Here is a 20,439-nt window from a genome sequence, read left to right as displayed (position 1 = left end):
GGCATACTCGGTTATTGGGCGGACAAAGGATTTGAAGATGGTCACAAGATCATCGTTGGCAAAATAATGATATTTCAGCTTCCGAAGCATGAATAAGCGGCTGTTCGCTCGTTTGATCATTGATGTGATGTGCGTATCCCATTTCAGGTCTGCCTGTATGAACACACCGAGGAGTTTGACTGTGGTACACTGATTGATGGTGATATCGCTCAGCTGTAAAGTGGGGGGTTCGGGATTTCGTCTAGAAAAGCAGACATTCATGCACGCGCATTTTTTCGGATTTAAACACATGTTGTTGTTTGCAGCCCATGTGTGAAGTTCACGCAACACATTTGGAAGAGTCGATGATTCGTTGATAGGGCGAGTTTCTATTATGGTAAGGTCATCGACGTATTTGAACCGGCGGATGTTTCCATTGGTAGTGGCCAGGGCAGAGTTGATCATTGCTAGAAAGATGATTGGTCCAAGTTTGGTTCCTTGCGGGACGCCTGCGTGTACAATGGACCAATCAGAGAGCGTTCCGCTGTATCGGACCGCGTGCTTTCTGTTTAGGAGGAAGTCGCTGATCCATGACACATAACACGAAGGGACTCCCATTTCAAGTAAGTGTTTGACTGCAATCGTGTGGTCGACATGGTCAAACGCTTTGGAGAAATCGGTGATCAAAACTGATGACGCTTGTTTTGAACGATCAGCGTTTAAGTGCAGGGTGTGAAGAATGTCTATTAAGCAATGTGTTGTCGAAGTCCCTTTCATATTACCGAATTGGGCTTTGTCCATGTTTGGCATCATTGCTGTCAAGGTGTCTTGCGCAATGAAATGTTCTGCCACTTTTGAAAAGTGATCTGTTAAAGCGATTGGGCGTAAATTCTCGATTGATGGTGGTGAAGATTTGGGTAGCGGTGCGACAATCGCTCTTTTCCATTGCAGGGGAACACATTGTTGTTTATACGATGAATTGAGTAGATGCGTGAGCGGTTTTGCTAGCTCGTACGAAAAAGTTCTGATGAACTTCGCCGTGATTCCATCTGGACCAGATGCTTTCTTTGTGTTTATCTTATTGAGCTGCTGGTACACTTTCCACGGTTCAATGTCTGGTATTTGTTGAGACGGAAGGTATGTTGGGAGGTGGGTGGTGGTTAATGGCTCAATGTCCTGAATGACAGATAAGAAGTGAGTAGATATGGCGTTGGCTATGCCTCTCTTGTCGTCGCGATCTACGTTTTCCACTTCGACTGTGGCTTGTGTCTTGGTGCCAGATGTAATCAGGCGAATTTCACGATACCAGTTTCTGGGATTGGAGCGCTTCAAACGGTCTACATCCCTTCGATGAGTTCTTTTTGCTGCGTTTATTTCTCTTTTCACTTTATTTCGGAAGTGTTTCCATTTTGAGTCCCGTCCAGAGTGAAACGATTTTTGTCGCTTTAATATGAGTGACTTGATGTATGTAGATAGCCACGGTTTATCATGATTGTGTTTTTTGATAGTTTTTAGAGGGAAAAACCTGTCCTGTGCTTGATACAACGTGTCATAAAACGCTGTACATTGATCGTTTACGTCGGTGGCAGTGTAGACTTCATTCCAGTCGTGTTCGCTTATCCATGCGCCAAAGTCTCGAATATCACTGTCTCGCATTGGTCTCACGAGTTTCCGTTTGCAGGTATTGTCGCAGGGTTCGGGAACTTTTGGTTTGAGGAAAACACAATTGTGATCGCTTAGTCCCAAAGGGGGGCCAATCTCGATGGGTTTGTAGTGATCAGCCATGTTGGTCACGATTTTGTCTAGAATTGCCTCATTTCAGGTTGGTTTATCAACAATCTGGCTTATGTCATCTGAGAGCAACGGGGTAAGATCGAGTCGGTTGAAGTCTCCCATGACAAGGATGCCGCTATCGGGTTGATGGGAGAGGATGTGGTCGATTGTCGAGCTGAGGTGCTCAAGTAGAGTTGGTGCTACGGGACTCCGTGGGGGGTAGTAAAGTGAGCAAACGAAAATGGTGCTGATCGCCCGTGGCAACCGCGTTGGTCTGACTTTAATCCACATAGCTTCGACATCTTCAGGCACTATTATTTCCTCAGCCAGTTTTGATGGTAAGCTAGCTCGGATGTAGGTTGCTATGCCGCCTCCTGTGCGACATGCCCTTGGCTTGGAGTAGAGTTTGTAGCCATGGATGCTGAAATGGTTAGGGGGTTCCTCAGGAGAGAACCACGTCTCAGAAATAGCTGCGATATCAATGTCGTTATGTTTCACAACAAGTTCAAGTTCATCAACCTCATTATTCAAAGATCGTGGGTTGCATAACAAGGCAGTTGGCAGCTGACAGGTTGTTTTGAAACGTTCAATTGTTACGCTAATGAGGTTCGACTGACCTAATTCGGTGGATTTGGGCACATTTCTCAAGATGGCGGGTCTTCGCGTAATGCGAACGGGTATCGGGCGTCGTTTCATTGACCCAGCTCTGCATCCTCTATTTGTAGTTTTTGCTATGTTGAGGTGTTTCAGAAGGGTCCATGTATTCGACGGAATTCTTATTTTCTTCAGTGGGTTACCAAGTTTAAACAGTTTTTGTACAGAGTACTTTAACATTGTGAAGACGTATGGCCAGGCTTACACTCACAAAATCAGTCAGTGTACTTACTCCGTACGCTTGTGTACATGCAAAGGTGAGTTCCGTGGAGAGTGAGTCCCGTCAATATCATACAAGTGTCCAAATCATCCAATAAACTTCACAATCCAACCTTTAAAAGTTCCACACAAACCATCACGAATGTAACACAACTATTTCACTCCAAGTAAAATACGGATGGCTGTTCCACTTGAGGATAAATAACGATATAAAACCGAGAGAACTGAAGAGAGCAAAGAAAAACGTTCGGCAGCCGGCGGGGGCGCACTTAATCCAAATCTGGCTTTGCCGACCCTTGGACAGAATTTGAGCAGAAGAACCCACCCTGGAAATCTGATGGATGAAAGGGTATATCTCACTTATCCAGGTTAGTATAGATGAAACACCTCATTTCTCCCAGCTATTTTACAGAATTTTTCGAAATTTGAATTTTAACACACGTCTCTATGGGGAATTATTTACCCGTGTGAGCCCTATAGAGAATGCACGCAATGCATACAAGTCTATGGGAAGTATTCATCCCATACAAGCTCTGCTGGTTTATGTTGATCTTGTATTGTGTCAGATCTCTTCCTCCCTCCCCCTTCTCCTCCCTACCCCCTCCCTCTCCCTCTACCTCTCTCCTCTACTCCCCCCCCCCCCCCAACTCTGCCTTGCTACAATTTGTTTTCTTATTATGTTCTTCTGGTACTATATAGATCTTAGTACATAGCAGTCATCAGTATCACACAACTTGGAATGACTGTATTATTTTAATGTATTTCTTTGTTTTGGCTACCACTGAAACAGCTCAAAATACATAAAGTTTGTCTGTTTGACAAAGTCTTTTCAGGTACTTCGTAGGCAATAAGGTGATGATGACTCCCCCATAATCAAGGATAACTGCCTGCATATGTATTCATCTTATGAAGAACTGATCAACACTGCAAGATTTATTTAAAAAAACAAACAAACAAAGGGCATGATTTTCAAAAGTGTTCCTTTCAGAAGCTTTATAACCCTTGAATGTGTAATTTCTCATTATGATGTAGGGTCAAATATCACCAAAAACACATTTATGATGTTAAAAGTCAAATAAGAAATATGACCTCCACTATAGGGCTCACACCTGTAAATAAAATGGACTGTCCCAGACCCCTTCACAAATTCGTACCAAAGATACCAAAAATAAATGAAGAAAAAAAATAATTATAAATCAATGATGTAGTTTGGCAAAAAACTGAATAGCTGAATAGATATTGAGTATGAATTCCTCTACAAATTGCATTTTGGTTGGAAGATGAAAGCTTTCCTGATGGAATTTAAGGGGACTATATTTCATTGGGTACGTGTACGGAAAATAGGTGATTTTTTTGAGTGACAAGAACTCGTAGTCTGGCTTTGCGGACCTTGGACAGAATTTGAGCAGAAGAACCCACCCTGGAATTCTGATGGATGAAAGGGTATATCTCACTTATCCAGTTTAGAGAAGATGAAACACCTTATTTCTCCCAGCTATTTTACAGAAATTTTCGAAATTTGAATTTCAACACACGTCTCTGTGGGGAATTATTTACCCTTGTGAGCTCTATACCTCCAAAGTAAGTTTTGATAAAATCCGGCAAGAAATGTGGCGGCTAGCGCACATACCGAAGAAAATACCCCCTGTGTGACATGGCATCCAAGTCGGAACACTGAGGGCGCCATCACCACAAACTGTTGTATCCTACTCTGCTGCGGACGTAGCCTTTAAACAAGGCGACTCGCTCTGCGTGCCCCCGTATAGCGCGTTTACCCCACAAACCTGTTGGCCGGCGAGTGGAGCGAGCCCACTCGCCGGCCAACAGGCTTGTGGGGTAAACGCGCTATACGGGGGCACGCAGAGCGAGTCGCCTTGTTTAAAGGCTACTGCGGACGCGGCGGCTACTTACTTTACGGTTGCGGCGACGACGGCGACGGCGGCGGCGGCGGCGGCGGCGGCGCGACGAGGCCAAATCCATCCTCCGAACTCTGTTTGGGGGAGACGCATTGAGAGTGATTATATTTTGTCTTTGACTGGCTGTGAGTGCTTTGGTGTGTAATGTGTGTGCATGTGTCAGTGTGTGTGTGTGTATAATGTGTGTGTATGTAGGTTGGTGTATGTGTATACTATGTATGTATGGACCTTTGTGGATATTTACACGTGTTTGAGGGTACATGAGTTGAGTTTACGGATATATCCGTACGTGTTTGTATAAATGTGTGCTCGTTAGTATTTGTCTATGTTTGTCTATTTGTGTTTTTATATCGATAACTATATTATCATTACGTTTACAGAATACTTTAGATAAGTACCTTTCTATTTGAGTTTTACAAGGAAGTTTCATAATTGTCTTGTTTACGTTATCGTTGTCAATTTTTATTGTAAAAGATTTGCATATTATGTACGTGTTTTTTATAATCACGTTATACTATTTTTAATGAATTTCAACTAAGCCTGTGGGCTACTACTTTGTTTTTTCAATAATCTATCAAGCAATCAATCAAATCAATCAATCAATTATTAATAAGTAAATCTATCTATCTATCTATCTATCTATCTATCTATCTATCTATCTATCTACCTATCTATAGGTAATAGGCAAGCAATTAATCAAGCAATTAATCAATCAATTAATTAATCAATCAGTCTATCTATCTACCTGTCTATCTATCTATCTATCTATCTGTCAATCAATCAATAAATCTGTCAATCAATCAACCAATCAATCAATCAATAAACGTAAAGAATCATTCCATATTGAACGTACACTTCAAGAGGTACCACTCAGAGTAGTTGTAAGAAAATGATCGGAAAGCAGGGCATCTTCATGTAAGTAAAGTTCCAGTGTTCTAGGTCTATTCCGTCTGATATGCATATATGTAAATATATGTGAACGTATGTGTATGTACAATGTAGTTTGAAATGAGTAAATGACAACTTGTCATGCTGTGATATATGCAGGGGCAGTGGAACACAATTGCTTTCAGCTTATACTATGTTTTTTGTTTTGTTTTTTGTGTGTGTGTTTTTGCTTTTTAGCTCATGAAACCCGAAAGTGCCCCCACCACTTTTGAGAACGTGGCGCCGCAACGGCGGTGTTCACTGCATTGTCTTTCCCTAAAGTGTAAGATTGACATTATTTTGTACAATGGTGTGTATAATGCAGTTTGTCTTTGCATAATGTTTTTTTTTTCTTGTTTTTGTGACAGTAAATTTTGTGTGATATGAAATCGAACGAAATTCGAATATAGAATTAAAAAAAATACACATGCATTCTTGTAAGGACCTTCAATCGCAGATATAGTTTTTTTCACCTTCAAGCGGGGACATTTTAAATAATTAGTTTGGGGCAATGTGATTGGCGAAAAAAAAAATTATGTTTGATATACTTCACTGACAACCAAAATGGCTTGTTTTTGTCTAAATTGTAATCATTTGAGATTTGAGTTTTTTACCAAGTAAGTGGGGATACACAAAATGTGTGTGCAAAATGATCTTCTGCCTATGAAACCGGGGACATCATGTAGAAATGTAAATTTGCAAGTATCACATGGGAGTCACGGTCCTGGTAGTTTGTCCATGAAATCGGGGATATTGTGTGAAACTTTGTACCATGAAACCTTGCTTATGCTCACAATTTTTATGAAGCGATATACCGTGAAACCGGGCATATATTAACAAAACATTTTACACATAGCCTTTGGGTTATACTTTGCCTGTTTTTCAAGAAACCAGTAATCAATCTATCAAGCAAGCAAGCAACAAGAATAATTCCACATTTAACGTATACTCAAAATAGTTGGAAGAGGAGGGCGTCATCTTCATGGTAAGCAAAATTTAAGTGTTCTAGGACTATTCAATAATGATACACATTTATATAATAAATATGTATATCAGAATGCATACTTATCCAAACTTGTGTAGTTTCAAATGTGTTGTAATGAGCTTTGAACTTGCCATGCTGTGATGTACGCAGGGGCCGTCGAATGGGACCCAAACACCTTTGGCTCTTAAAGAAAGAATATATATATATATATATATATATATATATATATATATATATATACATATACATGAAACATGTGTGTACAGCGATACATAAATAGATAGACATATATATATATATATATATATATATATATATATATATATATATATATATATATATATATAATTATAAGAAGAAAGAGTCTCAAGTACGCCATGGATCCAACGAGAAGTTTTTTATTACAAAATTTTCGGTCTGCCTCAGACCTTCGTCAGTGTAAAGACAATGACTTTACACTGACGAAGGTCTGAAGCAGACCGAAAATTTTGTAATAAAAAAACTTCTCGTTGGATCCATGGCGTACTTGAGACTCTTTCTTCTTATAATTATAACATTCAAAGTCCAACACGTGGAAAGTTCAAGATGAACATATATATATATATATATATACTCATAAAAAAAGAAAGTACACACTTTTTAAGTTGATATTTCTCACAGAATATTTGTAAGTTAATGTATCATTGTATATACCATACAAAAGGTATTAACGCATTTACGTATGATAATGTGCGTATTTAGGTGTGACTTTATATTAATCTACTAGGTTGATGGCCAGTCAATTTACCTTTAATATGGTATAGCATACATCGATTTTCATCAAAATCTTCTATGAAAAATATGAACTCGAGAAAGTGAAACTGTTTACTTTCCCTTTTTGTGTGTGTGTGTTGAGTGTATAACATCGATCATCGTAAGTCCATGACTCTCCCAGGATACCTCCGGCATATCGATTCTTCGCTCCGAAGTTTTCTTTATCCAGAAAAGATGGTTTCATGCATAGCATGAAATAATCTGATGTTGTGTGTATCGTTAATGCACATTTTGTATCTGGGACAGAATGCAACTCTGACGTTGTTTTTAGTTGGTACTGGATACACACCCACTGCCCCTCTGTACACCATTCACTGTTATTGCAACCATGCTGTAAGTCCCCCGCTTATGTAGTTGATATTGTGTGTGCATACCTGGTTTTAAATTACAAAGAAAGAGAGGAGGGGAGAGAGATACATAGATAGATAGATAGATAGATAGATAGATAGATAGATAGATAGATAGGTAGATAGATTATAGATAGATAGATAGATAGATAGATAGATAGATAGATATAGATTATAGATAGATATATAGATAGATAGATAGATAGATAGATAGATAGATAGATTATAGATAGATAGATAGATAGATAGATAGATAGATAGATATAGATTATAGATATATATATATATATATATATATATATATATATATATATATAGATAGATAGATAGATAGATAGATAGAGGGGTTGGGAGAAGGGGGAGAGAAATACCCTGTTTTATAGCATCAGAAGACAGCCTCTTTCCACGGACAACTTTAAGCCGTAACTAGTATATCAAAAGAGAAATGATTAGATTCTGTCATCGTTTTTTCATTATTAATAATGTCAACATATTTTGTTGGTGTTTGATGTTACCTGTTTTCTGATGGACTTTATGTTTATTTTCCGAAGCTAGTAGTAGCTGGTACAAAGAATAAAAGAAGAATATGGTATGAACTGAATGACATTAAACGTTTTGTCAATGAGCACATGCGTCACTGGTATACAACATTCTCGATCAGCTTCAAGTATTATATTTCGGTATTAGCGATGCAAGTGATATTTTTGTGTTTCTTACAATTCACTCATCCTGAGAAAAAATGTAGCATTGATAGAGACAGTCGGAGTGACAATGATTACTTCTATCTACGCTGTATAAAGAAAGGGACTTATAAGTCGGAAGCCTATAAAGAAGATAATCATTTGGCACAACTTATTTTTGAATAACATTTATTTTCAAAAACAGAAGTACGTGAAGTATGACATCATTTCATTTCATTTCATTTCATTTTTTATTTCATTTCCGGCCAAACCATATAATATGACATTGCATATACACAAAGTCAGTACAAAGTAACTTTTACACGTCCAAATGAAATTTAAATACACGTCTTTTGTTTACATGAAACAAAAAACATATTTTGGTAGAAGAAGTACAAGGACAAAATGTGACTGAATCATAACAAAGAAAAGGTCGGAAATGGAGGGGACTGCTAAAAAGCCAAGCTTGTAGAATGCAGTCACCTCGGAGTCGCTTTATAATAGTAATACACGAGACATTTTAACATAATCCACGGGAACCAGAACACAAAGACGAGTACGCACTCAAACGCACACACATATAACACAGTAACAAAGCAGCTCTCTTACATACACGTGGAAAGGATAAAAAGGAGATAGAAAGGGACAGGAAGACAGAGGGAAGGGCGAAGGAGGAGAGTATTGGGGGTCGATGCAGGACACAGGAAGTTGTCTTCATAATATGAATGATATAACATAATGGTTATGAAATAAAAGTAAACAAAATAAAGACGTTAGCAGCAAGAGAAATCAGTTAGGAGCTTTCAGAATGCAAATCCCCAGTAATATAAGAATTAACAAGCATTTTCTTTAATTTTAAAGTAAAAGTGTTGAAACTTAGAGATTCTTTTATACTGCTGTCAAGGGAATTCCAGAGTTTAGGTCCAGCGAAGGAGAATATAGACTTTGCAAAAGTTGTCCTAAACAGTGGTAAATGGAATTCATTGGTTTGTCTAGTGGGGTATGAATGTACAGTTTTATTTTGGATAAACATAGAGTCAAACACCAAAGGAAGGGAGTGATTTATTAGTTTGTACATAAACTGACCTAAATTCAAACAATATAAATCCTTAATTTTAAAATATTATTTTGATGAAACAAGTCATTAGTATGACATCTCCACGATTCTCTACAAATGATACGAAGAGCTTTTTTCTGCAATAATAATATTCTTTCTTAATATGAGGAGTAAGTGTTGCCCCAGGCGAGAATGCCATAGTTCAGATAGGGTAAGATCAAAGATGAATATAACATTAACAAAACATTTTTCGGAAAATAGAATTTAACTTTATTGATAACACCCACATTTCTAGAAATTGTGCGGCAAATTGAATCGATATGCAAATTCCAGGTGAGCTTATTATCAAGAGTCAAACCTAAAAATTTAATTGAAGAAACTTCTTCTATGGCTATATTGTCCAAATAAATATTCTGAGATAACTTTTCTAAAGAATTACTGAAAAGCATACATTTAGTTTTTGTGGCGACCTCTATAATTAACTACCATTTATATTTCTCATCACGTAACTCAGTGCTTACAGTAACTAGATGTACGAAGTATTACTCCCATGCCAGTATAAAACACTTTTCAACAGAACATACAAAAAAAAAAAAACACACACCCACACGATCGGAAGATTACATTTTAAGTAAAGCGTATAAAAAAGTAAAAACGTGACACAAAGAGTGTGACAAACCGAAAATCGCTTTACGAAAGCGAATGATACAAAGTCATTTTCATTCCCTTTACACCAAAGAAATTATGGACTGTAGAAACATAGGAAAACTACTTCAGAAACAACGCTTGTTGTATATTCATGTAAGTCCCCGGGATAGCTGATCTCATGTTCTACTATGGTACATAGAAAGAGGAAAAATATGTCTGGTGTCCATGCAACCTGTGTTACTACAGGAGACAAAGACATACAAGGACCAAGGATGCGAAAGTATACACGACACATGCACGTATTACACAAATGATGTACGTACAAATGGAAACCTGGAAGACGGAAGAGAAGTAATCAATGACGAGTAAAACATGGCAGCCCTCGTGCTTCATTTGCAATAATAATGAAATTATATGAAGAACAAATAGATGTTACATTCGCAGACGCCGAATATGGTTAATGTCCTTCTTCTTTCCAAAAGTAAACTGTCAGGTAAACGTCTAAGTATATGTCTAAAACACCATCATCCATTATCATGAAACGCCCAGTACGTTCTCTACTTGTACTTTGATCGCACTAACATCTGAATGAAATTAAGTCGCTAATGTATTGACAGATATACATTAAAATTTCTATTCGCTTTAAGGATTATACTTAAAGATGTTATTACTGAATGATAACATCATACATTTTCATAATGAGTGAAATATCTTGATGCACGTAAATTTTATGAGTCCTATATAGCATTGATACGCTGAGAACCAAACCATATTGTATCGATAACTCACTCCAACCACACACAGACTCTATAGATAGATATGGGTGCTTTATTCGCCTCTAATAACCAATATCAAATTTGTAATCCATGTAATCTTTGGTGAATTGACGTTAGATTTTATCTTCTTTTTATCTGATATGCATGGAAAGTGATTTTTTTTTTTTTTTTTGTCGGGGGGGGGGGGTCCGGTTTTTTTATATATAAACAATCGAATAATGAGATAGTGCCGATTTGCTAGCATGTAGAAAGGGATAATGGCTGTCTTCTCGTACTCTATTGATGGAATTATTGTTTGTACTGCTCTATCAATCCGCCACACCGAGCCTCTACCAAAGCCCGGTCGAGTTGGTCGATGCGACCTCCCTCTTCTGTCTTCCAAGTGCGCAAGATTTCCTCAGTCGCTGCTTTATTGTTCATTTGATGATTTGTCTTGATAGCACTGGACTCGTTGAGACTGAAGCCAAGGGCGACTGCCAAGTCGCTGTATTTATCACTGGGAAGGATTCTTGACAGTTTCATAATCTGACGATCTGTAACGCTATGATAATTATTATGATAGTGACAAAGATAATGGTAATCACGGTTACAAATGAAAACAATAGTTTAGATAATTGCAATGCATGATACCAATAAATGTAATCCTATTCAACGGTGAGCTGACAACTCTAACTTTTTGTTTCTTCGTTTAAAATTGATGACATGGTTCTTGAAAACAGTTTAATCTTTTACTGACAGGAAACTATAGCTGCATTATTGTGATGCGTGTTTCAGAGATTGACCATTGCTATATAATTCTCAACGATGCAGTAGTACTTGTGAGATGAAAAATCCGAATGAAACAGACGAATTCATTTCCAAAGTGGCAGGAAAAAATGACACCTCTGTGGTTCAAATTATCCTTAAAATCATTGTTATCTGAACATGCGACCACGAAGAAAGTGCTTCTCAGGGTGTTAGGTCAATTGCCAACATATCATTGTGACTGGCATCTCGAGTAGATATACATTGGTTATCATTCAGGTGAATCTCTTCAATGACAGACACATGGGCCTTCAAGATTTTCAAAGCATTTCTAAAAGTTTATCCTTTTGATATTAATTGAAATTTCTACAGTCAAATTGAAAATGAGTGTTAAAAGAAAGAGAATATTAATTTGTGTAAGCACATCAGAGGAAATTTTATCAATAGGATACAAATTATAGGGAAGATGCAAATTGTGAAGTTCGCTAACTTTTGCAAAACAGTTCGTGAACAGTTGATATGAATAAGTGAGCTAAAGATGTCATCATCTCGAAATTCTCCATTGACCATGTACAAAATAAAATTGACGGTGTACCCCAAAAATGACGAAAATTCAAGTTTTCTGGTATAGAGAATATAGAGAATTTAACAACTAGTATCATGTCTGGCTGAATAACTTCAGAATTATCATCATTCAGATATATTGAGATTTGATACTGGGCATTAATGCGTTTAAACAAAAAAAACATAGAAATACTAAGGTTTTGTGTACAAACTATACGTTGTATGAGGGAATGATATCATCAAAGATTAATTATTCCCTTGCCAGCATTTTCATAGGGACTGCTCAAAAACTGTCTTGTGAAAATTAGCAAAACCTCTCAAATCATAACTTCCTTAAATCTAGACCGATTTTTACCTAATTTTCACTGTTATATTTATAAGATGCTACTATAACTTGTCAGACTAGCTTATACTAAGATTGCCATATTATTTGAAAATTACTTGTTACACTTACTTTATAGGCCCTATAATGAAATAAATAAATACACTGTATTGCATTCCTGCATCAATACAATCACTCTATACAACTGTTGAAATTGCTTCATGCTGTTTAAAGGGGATGACTAGTAACTGATCAGTGGGAATACTGGGGGATGATTGTTCCAATCCTTGTGAGATTCATTCAAGAGTACATTATATATCTATTGTTGTGTTCAAATTATTTGCTTCAGAATGGTCTCATATTCAAGTAATGTGCAGTTCAATGCTTCCAGATCGCCCCGTCACTGTACAGGCATGCTAACCTGGAAACATTAAACTGCACATTACTTGAATATGAGACCATTCTGAAGCAAATAATTTCCACACAACAATAGATATATAATGTACTCTTAAATGAATCCCACAAGGATTGGAACAATCCCCCCCCCCCCCCCAGCATTCCCACTGATTCCCACTGATCGGTTACTAGCCATCCCCTTTAAGTTAAAATAGTAACGATGGTTGTGAGCAGTGGCGTAACTACGGGGGGCATGGGGGGGGGCACGTGCCCCCCCCCCCCCATCCGCTGGTTAAAAAAAAAAGAAAAAGAACCTACCAAAATGGTAATTCAAGGGTTAGTAAAGTACTTTTGAAATCGACATGAAAGGGTGATCAAGCAAAAAGATGTTTTTCTAAGATTTCTTTTAACCATATAATTAATGAGGTATATATAGTGAAACATTGTTCAAAAAAGCCCGGAGACGACAAAAGATTGTGATTCAGCTTGATTCCTGGTTGGTATTTTGAATATAAGCAGGATGTGCGCAGTGTACTCAGAACATCGGAACGGCAAAAAGAGTCGCTGCAATGATGCGCAATGTGATGTAGGTTGTACACATTATTTGCTATCAAAGCTAGATCATTGATTTTGCAGTGTTGCTTTACATACTAGTCTATATCAAAATGCCTTGCATTGCCAATAATAAGACTTGACCTTGGCTATTTCCTAACTTTTCCATCTACAATGTATATGAAACACACACACTCACAAACACAAGCAATTAGGGGATGCTCTAAAGTGCAGATTTTGGACATCCTTCTCCCGCTTGGTCACTTCGACGCCCCCTCGCTGGTCATACCTCCCCCAATCATGAACATAAACCGACACACTTGACTACCAGTGGCGGATCCAGGGGGCGCACCGGGCGCCCCCTCCCTCCTCAGTGCCCTCCAAAGCGAAAAAATATATACTCTCTAAAAAAAAATCGAGTGAAAATATTCACTCCTAAAGTAGTGAATACAAAAAAGAGTGAATTTAGAGTGAAATTGGAGTGAATTTTGTGTGAAAATGTTCATTTTCACTCATTTTGGAGTGACCTCAGGGATCACTCGAAGATTTTGGAGTGATCCCTGAGGTCACTCTGAAACGAGTGAAAATGAACATTTTCACTCCAAATTCACTCTAAATTCACTCTTTTTTGTATTCACTTCTTTAAGAGTGAATATTTTCACTCGATTTTTTTAGAGAGTACATGTAGCTACAAACGACAGTTTTTGGACTGTAAAATGTCAATATTTTCAAGCTCGCTCGCTTCGCTCGCTCGCATTTAACCGTTATATGCCATTATAACCGTTATATGCCAGCAGTTGCGCCCGGTGCGCCCCCCCCCCCCCGAATTTCCAAAGCGAAAAATATAGCTAAAAAAAAACGGCAGTTTGGGGACGGCAAAATGTCAAAATTTTCAAGCTCGCTCGCTTCGCTCGCTCGCATTTAATCCTTATGCCATTCTTCTGATGTTACTGCCAGCAATTGCCAGCAGTTGCGCCCGGTGCGCCCCCTCCCCTTAATTTCCAAACCGAAAAAATATAGCTACAAACGGCAGTTTGGGGACTGTAAATTGTCAAAATTTTCAAGCTCGCTCGCTTCGCACGCTCGCATTTAATCGTTATGCCATTCTCCTGATGTTGCTGTCAGTAATTGCCAGCAGTTGCGCCCGGTGCGCCCCCTCTCCTAAATTTCCAAAGCGAAAAAATATAGCTACAAACGGCAGTTTTGGGACCGTAAAATGTCAACATTTTCAAGCTCGCACGCTTCGATCGCTCGCATTCAATCGTTATGCCATTCTCCTGATGTTGCTGTCAGTAATTGCCAGCAGTTGCGCCCGGTGCGCCCCTCCCCTAAATTTTCAAAGCGAAAAAATATAGCTACAAACGGCAGTTTGGGGACTGTAAAATGTCAAAATTTTCAAGCTCGCTCGCTTCGATCGCTCACATTTAATCCTTATGCCATTCTCCTGATGTTGCTGTCAGTAATTGCCAGCAGTTGCGCCGGTGCGGCCCCCTCCCCTTAATTTCCAAAGCGAAAAAATATAGCTACAAACGGCAGTTTTGGGACTGTAAATTGTCAAAATTTTCAAGCTCGCTCGCTTCGCTCGCTCACATTTAATCGTTATGCCATTCTCCTGATGTTGCTGTCAGTAATTGCCAGCAGTTGCGCCGGTGCGGCCCCCTCCCCTTAATTTCCAAAGCGAAAAAATATAGCTACAAACGGCAGTTTGGGGACTGTAAAATGCCAAAATTTACAAGCTCGCTCGCTTCGCTCGCTCGCATTTAATCGTTATGCCATTCTCCTGATGTTACTGCCAGCAACTGCCAGCAGTTGCGCCCGGTGCACCCCCTTAATTTCCAAAGCAAACAAATATATATATATATATATATATATATATATATATATACATATATATATATATATATATATATATATATATATATATATGAAAACGGCAGTTTGGGGACTGTAAAATGTCAAATTTGTCTTGACCCACGGTACGCCACTGGTTGTGAGGCAACTAAATAAGTTATTCATTGGGCGTGTTTAGATATGTATAAAGCTTATAAGGCTTACTCATGTCGCCAAAATAACCTAGCTCTCTTTGATTTGAAGAACAAAAGAACATAACAGCCTACTATAATGTTCGAAGACTTACATAAATGATGTCGCGACCTGGGCTGTGGTCTGGGCCTGTGCCTGGGATGACCCTGGGTTTGTTGGAGGAGTAAAGTGCATATAATAAAACAAAAAGAAGATATCAAAGGCATAATTTACCATTCGCAGCTGAAACAAAAACACTAGTGCTTCAAAATAATTTTAAAATGTGAGTTAGGGATAGAAACAACCAATGCAAAAATTTGAACCAGTATTTAGTATTGTTGAATATGCAAGGCGTGAACAATAGTTATAATAAAAATGTTTCCAGACTAAACCGTCTACAGTTATGGTTTAATGAGAAAAATAGTGATATCTCCATATATTTCAGGCATTATTGCAAAAAACTTTATATGGTAGGATGTTTTGTGATACAACTGACCTACACATTTGCATCAAAAATGATATCTTGATTTTTTTATCACTGCTCCCAAAGGTAAACAGGACCTTTAATCAGAAATGAGAAAGGAAACTAATGAGTAATCATTCCTTCCCTTTAAACCCATAATCACTACAGCTGAACAATAACATTTATCATTTACTTCGTATAGAATTTTTAAACATTTTCAACGTCAAATGATCAGTCGCATATTCTTTTTAAGTGAATACTTTTCGTTCTTTAACCAATCATAACATGTCACCAAATAATGATATCATTCTTTCCAGTTATTATGATAGTTTGTTCGCTCCCTGCATTCTACGTGAAAGGTGAATATTCAATAGGAAACATGGCCAGCAGAAAGAGAAAAAAATCATTATTTTCAAACCAATATGCCAGATCAAAAAGTGTAGGAACTTTCTTTTGTTTTGTTTTTTTAATGGCAAGCATTATCGAAGTATACTTCCTCAGCATGACTGCAAGAAGCACATCCCCCACTTCAAATCCTGCAGTAATCATGATAGCATTTACTTTCACCAATTCATGATATCACTATTTCTTGCCTGCTGTGTGTCTGCATAATCGTTAACATGCACGCATGGACATGCATAACTATGATCATACTCTCGTGAAAATATAATTCATATTTGTCTCTTTCAAACATGTATATGTTGCTCTTTTTTTGGGGGGGGGGGGGGACAACGTACCTTTCACAAAATTTGAGAGTAATTTGAGACATATTTCCTTTTTAATATATTCACCTCTCGGAGGATAATTTACCTGCGTCACAGAGATGATCGTCCGCCACTTTCCTAAGACCGGCTTCGATCAGTTTCTGTCGCAATAGGGACCGCTCTCCTGTCCTACCCGCTTTCATGTGCCAGTCTCGAAGCATCTGCAGCGTACCCCTGTTCGTGACTTCTCCGTACCGCATGTTCGTCATAATGTAACTCTGTATTTTTCCAGGCTGGAATCCTAATACTCTCCCTAGTTTTTCTATGGCTTCTTCTCTGTATACGTCGTTGGCCACGTCCGTTAGGATATCGTAAAAATCCCTGTCACCCATTCTGTATTACAAAAGAAATCAAATGGTTTGCTCAGCGGAATACTTGCAGATTATTATCGTTCACTTCAGACAGTCACATATTTAATTCATTGAGGATAAATCGACTGAAATAAATGCAGTCAATCAAAAGGATTGAATGGTGAGAGTGTAACCGAAATTTGAAAAGAAATATAGCTATTAAAAATGTTTCGCATTTAACCACTATAGATATAGTGACATTGGTCACGTACTACATCATGAAAATGAGACAAAGTGATGGTGTCATAACCCCAAAAGCCTTTCACCTTCTTTCACACTGGTATTTTGATTTAGTTTCAATGTTTTGTGTTGTCTGCAGAAATAAATAAACTGAGAAACATACATAAAAATTCAAAACATTGTTCTCGAAGTAGAGAGATTTGTGGTAACACCATAGAGAACTTTCGCTTGACGAATTAAGAAAAGAGAAATAGAGTGAGTGGACATGGAGGGAGCGACATGGGGAGAGTGTAAGGAAGGCAAATATCGACATTCGAAGAACATCGTTCAGTTGGAAGCTGAGGTTGTCCTAATGGAGATGGTACAATAAAATACAGGGACAGCTGTACGGAAGAATAGAATAAGAATCACGTGAAGAGTTTGGTGGAAATAAGAATCAAGTGAAGAGTTCGGTGGAAGGGGAAATCAGTGGCGGATCCAAAGGGGGCGCAACCGGCGCACGTCCCCCCCCCCCTTTATTTTTCGTTAAGAACAAAAGAAATAAAAAGACAAAAATGAAATGAAACCCAGATGTGGCACCAGAAATATTAGTTGCGCCCCCCCCCCCCCCCCCCTTTACAGAATTCCTGGATACTTCCCTGGAAATATAAACCAGAAACCAAGGATGAGAGGAAAAAAAGACGGTTGGAAAATCAGGGAGATAAGAAGAACAAATTAGAATTCTCATTTCAGTCTTACTTACATTACTACCACTACGATACAGTAAAGAGGAGAAAGGGATTGGGTGGGATATCAAAGGGGTATGGTACTATGATAATACACCTAATAGACATACTAAAGTTCACGCGCGCGCGCGTGCACAAACACACACACACACACACACACATACACATAAACAAACAAACATATTTATCGATGTCTTCACCGTGCCCTTTTGCGAATAAATCATGTTACATATTTCAAACATGATAATTGAGTGTGCACAGTTCAAGAATGTTATTAGCTTGAAAAATCTGAGCTACAAAGTCCAACATTACTACATTGTACTATACCAGCATATCATGTATAGATATGAAGCTGTGATAAGATTGTAGATAAGACTGTAAATGATTGCCAGCTGGAATAATTTGATCAGAAGATCATACCATGAATAGTTTAATATGGCCTACCGTACTTCCGCAAATCGCAAGGACGAGAGAAAAGGAAATAAAGTAATCGAAGTCCTACATTCAAATTCAAGACAATTTATATCATTACTCTTTTTTCTCTGATAGTTACTTTCAAGACTGCTGATAGTTCATACACGAATGTCTAGATTTCGAATCAAAAGTTTATTTGATGAAAATTAGTTTTGAAATGACTGAGATATCTAAAAACAAGGTAAAACAAAGATCCTAATAAAAATCGTGACCTGTCAATTTTATTAGGATCGCATTTTGGATATAACAGCTACTTCAAGGCCAATTTCAACTAAATAAATGTTGAATCTTTCTTGAAATTACATGGAACTATAATTACGTGAACTATTTCCTACAACTGTAAAGCCTTTGCCATGTTAGGTCTCATGAATTGTGATGTGCACTACCAAAGATTGAGTTTTGTTTTCATTTTAATCATTGACCATTGAATACTGGAATGTAATGATTGACACAGCTGGGACAAGTCGATCAGACTAGATCAGCGTTGCCAAACTTTGGTTTATTTACAATTATTGCAGGTAATAATACATGAGCTGTCATACATATTACAAAGACAGTTTAATACGGCCTATCGTACTTCCGCAAATTTGCAAAGAAGAGAGAAAAGGAAATAAAGTAAACGAAGTCCTATACATGACAATTCATACAAGCAAATTGATATAAGCCTATTACTCTGATACTTACTTTCAAAACTGCTGATAGGTCAAACACGAATGTCTTGATATCGAACAAAGAAAGGCAGTGTGTACAAAATGAAAGACACAATCGTTGATCTCGATGTAAAAATGACGTACGGCGTCAATGGAAATGTCACACACGAGAGGGGAACTCAACAGAACTGAAGAAAGCTCACAAAGGTTGGCCACGCACTTTCCGCATGGGCATTAGCGAGTTTTTGCAAGCATGACGCAGCCGCTGGTTGAGCGTGCCGTGTGCAAAATTTGCTTCTGCGCATGATCAAATTTGAGAAACGTTCCATCCTGGGGAAAACGGGAAAACGAGTATACTCGGCCAAAATAGCGTTTAGTCCCGATGCTGGACAGGAGTGAGCCTAACAGGAAAGCGAAACTGCTTAGATATGAGGGCAGGAGTTCGTGTACCGGGACGGTCACAGCTGATTGCTTCTGCGTATTCTCTGTCTTTCCGTCGTGTAGCGAAAACTCCGTCATGCTTGAGTGCACACATCGCCATTTTGGTACATTGAATTTCCGTTATTACGAAGTACTCGGGACCGGTAGTTTTCTTTCGTTATAAAGTGTATCGAAATTTCGTTAACCGAGCAAAATAATAAACATGAAAAATACACAGAGTAGATAACATTGCATCCCTAACTTCAATCCGTTCCAGAATCGGAATTTCGTTATAACTGTGTTCGTTATAACGGGAGTGCACTGTATCGGTATTGTTAAAAGTTATTTCTCGCCGGCTCTTTGTCCATATCCGTAATGCGTAGCCACGGAGGTTATTGCCATGAAGTCCAAATATGTTGTTGTTATTGTTCTACAATATGTATTATATAGACTGGGAAATGATTAGCATTATTCCATATTAAATGGCTTAGTCAAATACCGGTTAGTGATTGGCTAAACTCAGTCATGTGATGGAAGTACATTCGTTATGTTCGCCCAAGGCATGGGCGAACATTCTTGTAGATTCTCCCATGGGAAAACATTTTCACGTCACAAATGACAGAGCTGTAAAGGCCTATAGGACCGCGCGCGCACAGTAAATTTGGCTCTGCGCGAGCGAGCGATCGAGTGCGTTGTGTGTATGCTGGTGGTTGACGTTAACGTATTTGACGTATTTGACTAACCCATATAATATAACAGATGATGACTTTTGTTGTCGGGAACATGTACCAAACGTTCCACCCGAAGGGTTTGAAATGCTATTTCGGGAGGCTATAAGTCCCTCGACTTCGTCTCGGGACTTATAACCTCCCTCAATAGCATTTCAAACCCTTCGGGTGGAACATTCGGTATGTTCCCTCCCCCGCCAGTCATCATCTATAAATGTATATACCTACTTAGCCTCCCCCAGCACAGTGCCGCTACTCACTGGCAGCCTGACACTTTAGTATTTCTGCAATGTGTTATTGCTAGGCCAGAT

General features: G+C 38.4%; 1 protein-coding gene across 1 annotated transcript; it reads right to left on the bottom strand.

Moving 5' to 3' along the window:
- Positions 1-11,062: 11,062 nt before the first annotated feature.
- On the bottom strand, positions 11,063-16,933 carry LOC140237180 (uncharacterized). The gene is made up of 3 exons (XM_072317122.1): positions 16,648-16,933; positions 15,490-15,541; positions 11,063-11,315 (listed from the first exon to the last, which is right to left on the bottom strand). The coding sequence occupies exons 1-3, from the start codon at positions 16,931-16,933 to the stop codon at positions 11,063-11,065; spliced, it is 591 nt and encodes a 196-aa protein (XP_072173223.1).
- Between the last annotated feature and the right edge of the window lie 3,506 nt (positions 16,934-20,439).

This window comes from Diadema setosum, chromosome 13 (assembly GCF_964275005.1).
Source record: "Diadema setosum chromosome 13, eeDiaSeto1, whole genome shotgun sequence".
NCBI lineage: Eukaryota > Metazoa > Echinodermata > Echinoidea > Diadematoida > Diadematidae > Diadema > Diadema setosum.
Note: the sequence above shows the minus strand (reverse complement) of the source record. Positions and strands in the feature narration are given on the sequence as shown.